Consider the following 12,162-nt stretch of genomic DNA (forward strand, 5'->3'; position numbering starts at 1 on the left):
CTTCCTCTCCATTCCCCTTTTCTGGTGCTACACAACACAAAGCCATCAGCCCAAAGCATTCACCAGGACAACTGGTCTTTAATCCCTTCATAACCAGATCAAAAAGAAAAGGACTTAAAGAAGATCCCTGGTGCAGACCTACTCTAACTGGGATCTTGTCTGCTACCCCACCACTGCATTTAACCTGTGTCCACATTTCCTCAAACATATCCTGGACAATCCTCACATACTTCTCTGGTACTCCTTTGTCTCTTATATGCCTCAAGACATCTTGACATGGCACTCTATCATAAGCCATCTCCAAATCAATAAACACCATATGCATATCTTTGTTTTTCTCGATGCTTATCTATGAGTTGTCTCAATGCGAAGACTACATCAGTTGTTCCTCTCCTTGGCATAAAACCAGGCTGCTCCTCCACTATGGTGGTCTGGCACTGAGCCTGCTTTCTACAAACCTTTCCCAAATTGTCATTATGTGACATTATTTTTTCCCTCTTTATTTGGTGGAGTTCTGAATATTCTTCTTCTTCTTATAAATCAGCAAATTTCAGGTATATCAGCAGATATGGTCAACTATAAAATCATGGGTTAGACTGAGAGTGTGAAAGTAATTGGAAGTAATTGGAAGATGGATAATCCATGACTCAGAGGGCTTATACATGGAAAAGGACAGGATAAAAGGTCAGATCACCAAGAAGCAGGAAGGACACTAGTCATTAAAGCCTAATACAAAAAAACAGGAATTACAGTCAAAAAGTAACTTTAATTGATTACCCCTAACTACTGTTAAAGAAAAACATTTCTTTTAAATGTTATTTTTAGGTCAAAAATAGTACAATAAACCTTGTCTGATGCCACTTCACATTGGTGGGCAATTAGTACATAATAGGTCACAAGACTTGTATCAGATAACTGCCATTGGGTATAATAACAATAAACAATTTGGCCATTAGTTGTGGATCTTATTGTTTTTGGTTTTCTGTGCTTGTTTCATGTATTTATTTCTCAAGAATATGCATTTTTTACATTTGTTGGTGACTTCATTACACCACAAGTTTTAGATGTGATTTCATCACAAGTATTCAGTTCACATTTGATTTTATGACTGTGGCCCATGACATCATTACACAAGGCTATTTAAGATGGTGGCCTGGTATGCAGGGTATCTATTCTAGCATTTCGGATTTCTACAAAAGACTTTGCAAGTTCATGTGTTTATTTTTGTTTAGAGCTTTCTCTTGGTTAGTTAGAATTTTGCAGTCTTTTGTTACAGCAGTTTTTCTGCTTCTTTGGTTCAGTTTTCTAGTTATTTTGATCTTTAATCTTCAGCCATCGGCCAGAAATTAGACAATGAAAATGTTTTATTACCTTAAACAATAAATTAGCCTCTTTTAGTTTACTAATTATAATTTTTTTAATAATCTTTGTTGATGCTACCTGCCAATCTGTTTGCAACATTGTGGCCATGAAGACACAAAATGACAGTATCTGGAAGACTAAATGGTACCATGGGAGCATTATCAAACAAAATGATAAAAAAAATATAAACCTTGATAAATAATGAGAAAGATAAATGCACAGCAGCAACAGACTGTGATTCAGGACATTTAAACTGACCTCCAGAATTTAAAGTGGCAAATTACTATAAGAAGATCAGTAAAATGTGTTGAAATGTATGGCCAGGACAGAACAAAAAAAGGTGTGCTTAATGTATTGAATTTATAGAGGTTATAGCGACTGTATGCATGTATACAATATAGTACATGCTGTGAAGAAAGTGAAGTACCATTAAAAGAATTCAAATTGCTAATAGAGAACTTAGAAATGATAAACATAGTATGAGCATGTATGTATGAAATATTAGGTTGTATTTACTTATGTATATAAACTAGCCAATAATCCAATTTCAGTAAGATGAATGTAGTGGATATAGAATCAGCAAAGTATGTGTTTTTGAAGTGTCAAGTAGCACAAGAAGTGTGGATGAAAGCACAAGAAATCTAGTAAGGTATTTTCAAGCTAAATGAAGGTATCAAATGAAATGGAGAGAATTAATCCAAGTAACAAAGGAAGCATTATGCTAGTCAAGGAATAAAGTTGTAAAATATCAGACACCCATACAAGTTCACACAATAGTGCACAAATACCTTACAGCAGTTAACGTAATAATGCCAAGGCTTAATATGGGAATAATCAAGCAGGAAAAGGTCAAGCTATCCAGTAGAGTGAACATCAATCAAGGCAATTTGCAGTTTGACAGAAGAGAAAATACCTGTGGATTGAAATTGGGTTTAAAAAAGTTAATGTGCTGAAAGAAAGAGAAAAAGAAGAGACTGAAGCAAATAGTTAAATAAGTCAAGTGGTGATGTGAGTTACAAACGCAAAGTGCATAATGATGTATTGTATTTGATATATTAGTTACCCTTATACTCCTTATTTATTTCATTTAAATTGTTTGCTCCTTGTTTGGACCATAAGACATTAGTTCTGGTTCTTTAAAATTCCCTTTTCTGTGCTGCCAATAGTAGCCACATTCACTCCAGACCTGTCTGCCAGACATCCAAATCAAGGACCCTATGCCAGGTATTTCTTGGCCTTTCTTTCTTTCTCTTCTTGTGAGGGTTTCATGTTAGGTACTGGCTGGTGATGTTGTAAATAAACTTTTCAAAGAGTGCAGCCAAGTCATCCCCATCTCCTCCTTAGTATCTCTTGTTTCATGTAATGGGTCTTCATTGCCAAAATGATTTGAAGAAAGAACAGGCTATTAGATAACAGCTTCAGAAACAGGCCTCACCCAAGGCAGCCTTGGCTCCAAATTCAAAAATGCAGGCTTCAGATTTTTCTTATATGGCCCAGGCTTTAACAGTTGAAAAACGTTTCAAATACACAAAAATTCCCTTTAAGGAATTGTCAACCTCTGGCTTAAATGCAGGACACAAAATAAAGATCATTACAATTCAAAGAATTTACTAAGCAAACAAGAAAACTACAAAAGCACAATGAAGAAAAAGACAAAAATATAACAAATAGGATTTCCTTAAAAAGGCATCCCAAAGATAACAAGTCCAGTCCATTGTCCAGTGCTCAGAATCCAAAAACAAAGGAACAAAATTAAGTAAAAAAAAAAAAAAAAAAAATCAAAGAAATTTCCTTACAAAGACTGCAATCCACAATACTCTTACAAAGAGACCTTGAGAGACCTAATCTCCTTAACCTAAATATAAAAGCTGAGGGCAGTCCGTCAGCAGGGATTTCATGGTGGCCCTGCCTCCTGGGTTTTAACTCACAAAGCACAAGCAATGTAGCTTAGAGGCACCTATAGGCCATACATAATAATTAGGGCTACTGATTAATTGCAGTTAACGCATGCAATCGACATGTTAAAACATTTCTGCAATTAAATTTTTCAACACAACATCTAAATGAGTTAATTAAATCTGTTAATCTGACCACCCCTCACAAATTGTTAATGAAGAACTGCCAAATGAATCCAAGTCTATTAGCAGTAGTGATTTAGCACTGCTACATGAATACCTTGTATAGTATTATGTGTGCTGTTTGTCACTGCCTGGGCTTTTACACAGTTGGCGTTGTTATGACTATATTTAAGGAATGACCAGAAGAAGAAATGAGTAACAGAAAAGGTTCAAAACCAGGAGATTAAAGACATGAGCATCAAAGACAAAAACGAGAGACAAAATTTCTGGTCAAAATTACAGGATAAAAAAGTCAAAACCAGGAAAAAAATACTGAAGACTTTTAGAAAAAGCATTCCAAAATGGGTTTTGTATCCACAACATAGATAAGGAAGTAATTTCTTAGATAACCTTTTATCCTGTTTTGCCAATACCCTAAGTCCATGAGCTCTTTAAGACAAGCCATTAGCCACACATGAATTGGTCCTGACAACATAGCGACAATAAGAGGAAATACAAAATTCTGGAGGAATATCTTGCTATGAATGGACAGTAGTATGATGACTCTGCAGTGAAATACTGATTGAGTTCTTTTTGGGCAAGTTGATCGGGGGATGCTCTTTCTAGTCTGCTCCAGTCTTTTGAACAGTCCATGAAGCATCTTCATAGATATGTTTGGGTCAGTCTTCAGTACCTCTGCTTGAATGTTGTCAGGATCTGGCACCTTACCACTCCAAGAATTGATGATCAGAGGGAAGATCTGCCTCCGCTTTCTGTATATTCAGAAAATTCTCTGGTAATTGGGTGGCTCTTCAAAATCCTCTATCCATCTGTTGAGCTGCTTACCTACTTTCAGGGGCATTTTGACATCTTTGTCTTTGATTAGATCCTTTGCTTGCATTAACCTTCCAACAAGCCTCTTGGAGGCATCATACACCCATTTCAGATTTCTGCTGGCTGTTGCCTCTTCTGTCTCCTGTGCCAGTCTCTTCAGATAGCAACCAGGGCTGTCTTAACGCATGGGCCCCATGCTAATCTATGGATGTTCTGACTTGCTGAGTGGTTGTGTAATTAGGGGCCCCAATGCACTGCTTTGCCATTGTGCCTATAATGTGGTTAAGACGGCCCTGATAGCACCTCTTGTCTCTTCTGATGCTCCTCTTCTCTTTTGGCCTCATACTTTGCCCTTACTGTCATTGCTTTGGTTCACCCGCTGTTGACTATTGCTTTCTTTTCTGTTCTTTTATTTTCTGTCCTGTATCCCTCTTATCTTTGATGTCCTCCAAACTTACTGTTTTGACTTTTTTATAGTAATAATCTCCTCACAAGTGCCACTGACTTTCTCCCTGATGATTTGCCTCTGGCTCTATATGTTTAGATTCTCTTGGAGAATTTGGAATATATTAAACAGTGCCATCTTATGTCTCTTTCCTTCCTTTTTGTACATTAAAAAAATAATTTAGGACCCTAATCTAGTATGGATATACAGTATGTCGCAGAGCTAAAATGAAAAACTGACTACAGGAAAATACAATGTACATTAAAAACGAGCAGATAAATAAGTATTTCAAAGTAGTGTCATACCTATGACCTTAGGAATAATTTAATATTGTGTTCATGTTTTAAATGCATTTTCAAATATGGATTATTACCAGTTGATGAAGTCATTTTTTAGATACACTAGGCAGCACTCTCGGCAATATCATGTGGTTGCATCTGTCAATGGTCTCTTATTTTGAATATCTTTTGCATCTGTTTGGTGTTTTATAACCTAAGGAATCCATTGGTTTCATTTATTTTTTAAATATGCTTATGATTTTGGTTTTGATTTTTGGTTTGAGCTGTTATATTGCCAGCATTTTAACAGCGCTGTTGTTGACTCCTATTGCTAGGACCAGTGACCGTGTCTTCAGAGGTTGAAGTCCATCAATCACGACAGGATAAAAGGTCATCTAAAAGGCATACGTCCTCATCCGACTACATGGATTCCAAAATCTTTCAAACTGTTTGAAAATTTTGTTTGTTTTGTTTCTCTGGTTTTTGAACTCTGCAATGCTTCTGAGTTAAGTTTTGTCTCACAGTTCTTGATTTTGGTTACTGGTAGTTGATCTCCTGGTTCTGACCCTTGCTTTGGTTTTTTAAATTATGTACTTGTCTTCCAGTCGCCCTCTAAAATCTTATGCCTGCTGGGCATAACAGTGTCACGATTCCATTCTCAATTTTCATTCTTCTTAATGGTTCCAGGTGCTCTAAAAATAATTTATGTATTGTTTTGAGGGGACTTGAGACCCAGGAATCCGATGGTCACGATTATTTTTTTTCCCACCGCATCTTTGCTTATGTTAGTTATGCTGTGCGTTATTCTGTGGTATCATGTTGTTTTTTCTGTAGACATCACCATTGAGTGACTTTAGTGTTGACAGTTAGGGGTGACATCAGCTTGACATTATTGGTCAAAGAACTTCCTAGTTTGTCCAAGTTTGTGGATTCAACCTAAAACTCTAGTGTTATTTATGTTTCTTGAAAAGCCAGCTGGTTACAAATTCTTTTATGGATCTATGATTTTTGTCTTACTTCTTATGTCTGGTTATGTGAATATTTGGTTACTGATTCTCTTGCTCCATTTATTGACCACAATTAATGTTTCATGTCCTGGTTCTAGTTATATTAGATTCTTTGATTCCTGGTTACATTATTGGCTTCTATTTTTCTGCCCTAGTCCTGTCTCTTAATACTAATTCCTTAAATCCACTGCCATCCCGTGCAATTCAGTACAGCTTGTGTGTGACCTAGAAGATGTTTGAACTTAGTCCTTCCTCAAGAAGTTATTCAAGAATGTTTTTGTCTTGATATACTAGTTATTGACCTTTTGGACATTCTATTTTGTTCTGGTTTTGCAAGTGTAGTTGCTTCTGTTTTTTCTTTGAATAGGTATCTTTGAATTTTAATTTGATGACATAGATAAACAAATTAGTGTGACTATGGTGTAACAGTAGGTGTAGCTTATATTTTCACTGAACTACACATGCATACTTTACCACCTGGCACATAGGAGTTTGTAATGTGTAAAGTCCCTTAAAAATTTGTACTGAGAACAAATCTAACACATGCTTCTCTTCATTTCACAAAATAGATATTTCTTTTTTTGATTTTTTATTTAAGACTCACATTATCATTATCATGTAATTTGCATGTATGTGCTTGCTTGTAAGATCTTCAGATTTATCTTGATGCATTACATTTGCATTTAAAATGATTTGCGTGGCAGATGCTTTTACCTGAAGCTATACACAAAAGCGGTGAACATAGTCGAGTATCAAACATCAGTCTAGTAGACTGTTTAGTTACAGAACAAGCTTACAAACTGAAAATCACAAGTGAAGAACTCAGAATGACATTCAAGCTAGTTACAATTCCTAGGCTTCAAAATCTAATAGCTAATATCAGTTAGACAGAAATTTGCCAACCAAGAGAGTCTTTAAACACTTCTTAAACACATTGAGGAGGTTGTTATTTCAAGTGGAGGTGGGGAGCTTGTTCCACCAGCCAGAAGCTACACATGAAGAGTCTGGATTGAGATTTGATGTCACACAAAGCCTGGTGGTATCACTTGATGCTGCTTACTAGCAGACCCAAATGGGCAAGAAGGAGCATAGGACATCAGAAGTGTCTCAATATTCAGTATATATGTGCTGTAGACAAGCATCAAGGTTCTGAAATTAATATGGGTGACATTAGGAAGCCAATGTAGTGATCTGAAACGGCTTAGTGACACATGCCCATACTTCAGCCAGCAGAGAGTTACAGTAGTCTAGACATAATCCATCATGTTCTGCCAAGCAGAAGGCCATGAAATGTTATCATCTGTTAGGAGATGAAAAGCATAACTGTAAACCAAGAGCAGGCCGAGGTCAATACCAGACAGTCAAAATATAATTTCACTAACTACCCACACTCAAAGTCAAAAATGTGAAATTTCCTAGCTTCCTACAAAAGACTTATCCACAGACTTTAGCACAGAAAATAACACACTGCTATCTTACGTATTATTCTATGACTTCCAGCCTCCACCAAATAGCAACAGAAAGCCATGTATAATAACAAAAGCACCCAAAATGTTGCCATCCGTAAAAAGAACCCAACAACAAAAATAGTTTCACAAAGAGTGTAACAATGAAAAATTACACAAACACTCAAAATCGGAACAAAAGTAAAAAAATAAGTGCAAAAAATGAACGTAGCATGTACCGAAACCCCAGAATCATAGCACATAAATTCTCTTCATATTTATGGACAGCATTGGCTTCTACCCATTGTTTTTAAGAAGCGTGACTCTCGTGTTCTCAGTCATTTGTCAATAGTTCAGCTTGGACCTAAAGCTTTGTTATCACAAATGGTTGCTTTTTACTTCTTTTCGGATAACTTTACATGTACATGTACTTCTCTTACTCTGTTGCTTATGTCTTTATCTATTTTGAATCTGTGGGTGTTTTGTGTGTACATGTTCTCGCCCATTAGTGACCTTCATGAATAGATCCGTTGAGTTTGAAAATGGATGGAAACAGTGATTTGTCCTCTTGTTGGATCCTAACTACCCAGTGTTTAATTTTGCTGCTGCTTTCCACAATGTGACAGCTCGTCCTTGAAACTGAAGGCTCAACTAACACCTTGTGCTTCCTGCAGCAAATCAGTTTTTATAAGTGTGCATTCATGCTTGCAAATCGCTAAAAGTGCACTTGTTCAGGCCTTATGGTGGGGTGCTAGATGCAGAAGTGAGTACATGTGTAATTGAGGATGTAGTCATGATAGCCATGTTTTAGGGTTTTGTTTATTTCCGAGTATCTTCCAGGACAGCAAACTGTAATCACTGAGGTGATAGCTTAACAATTCTTGCACAATTAATGATCTGTAAACCTTTGGTCTGAGTAAGGTGTACACAAAGTAAAATCAGGTTAAAAATGGTTCTGAGAATCTGTCTGTGTCTAACAGAGACTATCGAGATAAACTAAGGAAAAAAAATAACATTATGAATGGGACATCTTAGGAAATATGAGACACATGTTCTGTGTTTCCTTCCATTCTTAAAAGTTAAATGGATCCCTCATTTCCAGTTCAAGGTCAATTTATTGTCATGTTTATAACACAGCATTTTCAAACCCATTAAATTCATTTCAGTGTCATGGGGGCTCATGCCTTTCCTGGCAGTACTGGAAGCATGGCAGTAGCCAAACTTTGGGGTGCCAGTCCAGTTCCTGCCAAATGTACATGGTAACACTTGAAGTGGGGCAATTTAGAATTGTCAATACACCTAACACAAGCATCATTGGGGTGTGGCAGGAAAAATTAGAGAACCTGGGCAAAAACCAAACAAACACAAGCAGAACATATAAACTCCACACAGACTGTGATGGATTTACACCCAGAATCTGTGAGAAGTATCATATCGCTCTTAATACCATATTATGCACATATAATTTATGATTATTATACATAGTTATCCTGTTAGTAACTTTAAAGAGCTCCTTCTAATGTTCTCACCACAGCTAAAGGAGTATAAAATAATAATTGATTTAATAAACAATTTTAATATCCTCAGCGCCTGATAATACAAGTCCCTGTCGAAATCGCTATATTAAAAATAATAATTCAGCCACAATTTTTCTTTGCAAAATGATTTATAGATTAGATCAGATAAACTTTATTAATCCTAACAGGAAACTTACAATGTTTTTTGTAAAATTTGCATTTTAACCCTGAAGAAAAGAAATATATTTTACTTAACAGTTTTTGTGAACGTTTTCCTGAATTAATTTTATTACTAAATAGACCCAGCAAAGATTTAGTTTCCCATGTTGTGCTGAGATCAGAATAAAGCATTGCGATCAAGTTACAATCAATTCCCATTAAGCACTAAAAAAAAGAGAGAAGATGTCAAATAAATGTCTCACTAAAGCATTTTCGACCATTGCCTATTTATAGTTATTGCAGAAATTAGACTTACTGCTTCTGGTTTATAAAACTAAAAATCTGTCTCATGTCATTTTAATATTGTAATGGTTTGAGGTCCAATTCAAGAAACACCTCAATTTCAAATTCAGACTCACTGTTATAAATATGTTTTTGGTAAAATTATTTCATATTTGCTATTAGTAAATTTTCAATCACTGTGTCAAATAATACCTTATGCAATTTTGACTTATAATTATGATATGTCATCTTCATGTTGTTAATATCGAAAACCTCTTTGTAATGCATATCATTATGACCCGAATTATATAAAATAATATTTGAATGATTGGTCTTAATTCAAACTTTAACAAGCGCAGTCAGACACTATATCTGTTTCTGGAATGGCTTCATATTAGTTTCCTCTTAATGTGACAAAGGGTGGCCATACATGTGGGTTTGACATATTCCTATGCACATATGTTACCTCCTAGGACTGGCTATGTATTGTCAATTAAAAAGGGAGTTTTATTGTGATAAGGTCTTAGAGTGATTCTAGTCTCACTTTCAGATTCTGGTCAGACTATGTAGACCTGACCAGAATACCCCATGTCCAATCTATGTTAACTCTTACAAACCTGGTCACTGTCAGGGATGACCATTTTTTAACATCTATAACCACCCCACCTCATCACCCCGAGGAAGTTAGAGTATGAGAACAAGCAGCAGAGATAGTTTACACTTTTATAGATGCATTATAGATAATAAGCTCAAAATTGAAAAGGAGTACAATGAGTGTGACAAAATATTATCAACACAGGTGCTCCACAGGGCTGTGGTCCGAGTCCACTGTTGTATTCTCTCTACTCATATGACTGCATGGCTGCACATGATACTACCATCTTTGTCAACTTTGTTGATGACACATCTGTGGTAGGACTGATATCTAACAACAATTAGCCAGCTTACTTGAATAAAGTATATAGTTTTTCAGACTGGCGTCAGGCCTATAGTCTTCTACTGACTTTCAGAGCTGACTGTGGGCTTTGGGAGGAAACAGCAGAGGCACTACCATCCCTTCAGTATTAACAGCACTTGGATAGACAGTGTGTACAAATTCTGATACCTTTATGTCCACATCATAGACGATCTGACCCGGTTCTGGTACATAGACACCTTGGTGAATAAGGCATGGCAACATCTGTGCCACCTTAAACGCCTCAGGTCCTCCCAGATACTAAAGAGCTAAATTACATCAACCATTAAAGGTATTCTGATAGGAAGCATCAGCACTAGGTTTGGGAAAAGCACACAGCAGGACCTCAAGGCTGTGCAGAAAATGGTGCTGTCAGCTTAACACATCACAGGGTGTGCACTCACTAACCTTCAGGGTATCTGCACTAAGGAAAAATATCTGCACAAGGAAATTATATGTGACACCAGCCATCACAACTGTGGCCTCTTTTCTGTGTTGTGGTCCAGTAAATGCTACAGCTGCCTAAGGTCTCATTAAGAGAGACCGAGGAGGAGTTTTTCACACAGTTCGTCTTCCTGTGGAATAAGGAAAATGTTTAGCAATACATGGTGCCTTATAGTTAAATCTCTCACATTAAGGTATTTAATTTAAGCCCTATATTTAGTTATTACATTAGAATTTTATTAACGATTTTTTAATTTATAAAGTTACGTTTTGTTATTATCCCTTTATACAGGGTGGCCCATGAAAAAGTGTCCCACCTCCACCGAAACGACTGCATTACGTGTTGAAGAGAAAAATGATCTAATTTGGTACTCACATTTACAGAAGATGCTGAAAGTGATCTCCTTGTGCGTCAATACATCTCTCTGCCTGTTTTCAGCGGCAGACGAGACAGGAGTTGTCTCGGTGGAGGTGGGCCACCCTGTATTTGTCTCAAGGCACAGTCATAGGAGTTGAGCAACTAAGCACTTCACTGCATATTGTACTGTATGTATAATTTGTATGTGACAAATAAAATATTATTTGATCTGATTTGGCAACCTGGTAAAATAATAATTCATTTTGAATTTAAACATCCAATATGATTAGACTACCAGGTGGCTCTTTGTCTTAGTGGTTTCTGGTTTACTGAGGTCTCCCAATCCGGTATGTCTTCTGGATGAATGGAGTAACAGAGACATGGCTTGGTCTCTGTATGGATGGAACAGCAGACTACTGGTTTCTCTGTTAGTCCTGAATTTAAATCCTGTGGTACTTGACAGTAGGGGTGTAGTGTTGGATGACTCTCCTTTGTGTTCAGGTCTAATGCCCTTTGATCAGTTCATTTCTGTTTCATGAATTACTCAGCTTTTCACTTTAGTTAGTGCTTAGATCCAATTTTACAAATTGCCTTGCTTTTCATCTCCCCTTCCTGTATGCAAAGTCAGTTGATCTATCTAATCTGGTGAGTCATAAATATGTCTCTAACAAGAACTGGGTTTATCCAGTCTGATTACTGTAATTTGTAAATTTCCATTCATTTTCTTAACCTGCTTTTCCAGAGCAGCTGGAGCCAGATCAGCTGTTATTGGGCACAAGGCAGGAGCAACACCTGAACAGGCCATCAGGCCATTGCAGAGGTTAAACATTATTCTTTTTAAAATTAAAGTAAAAAATTATGCCTCAAACTTATTTAATAAAGACCATCTACAAATAATGATCACAGTATATGCTAGATATTACCCATTTTTACTCACTATGGGCTTATTTATGAAGCTTGTGTAAGCAGAAAAAGAGGCTTGAAATGTGTATATAGATAGATATGCCATGTTCCATGCA

The 12,162-nt window shown here is 36.5% G+C and overlaps 1 protein-coding gene across 1 annotated transcript in view; it reads left to right on the top strand.

Moving 5' to 3' along the window:
- The window catches only part of spire2 (spire-type actin nucleation factor 2), a 177,212-nt gene that overhangs the window by 39,612 nt on the left and 125,438 nt on the right, over positions 1-12,162 (top strand). Inside the window, exon 4 of the mRNA XM_051932367.1 lies at positions 10,211-10,216. Coding sequence (XP_051788327.1) covers positions 10,211-10,216 — 6 coding nt within the window. The remainder of the gene's footprint in view (positions 1-10,210; positions 10,217-12,162) is intronic.

Source organism: Erpetoichthys calabaricus, chromosome 9 (assembly GCF_900747795.2).
Source record: "Erpetoichthys calabaricus chromosome 9, fErpCal1.3, whole genome shotgun sequence".
Lineage (NCBI taxonomy): Eukaryota > Metazoa > Chordata > Cladistia > Polypteriformes > Polypteridae > Erpetoichthys > Erpetoichthys calabaricus.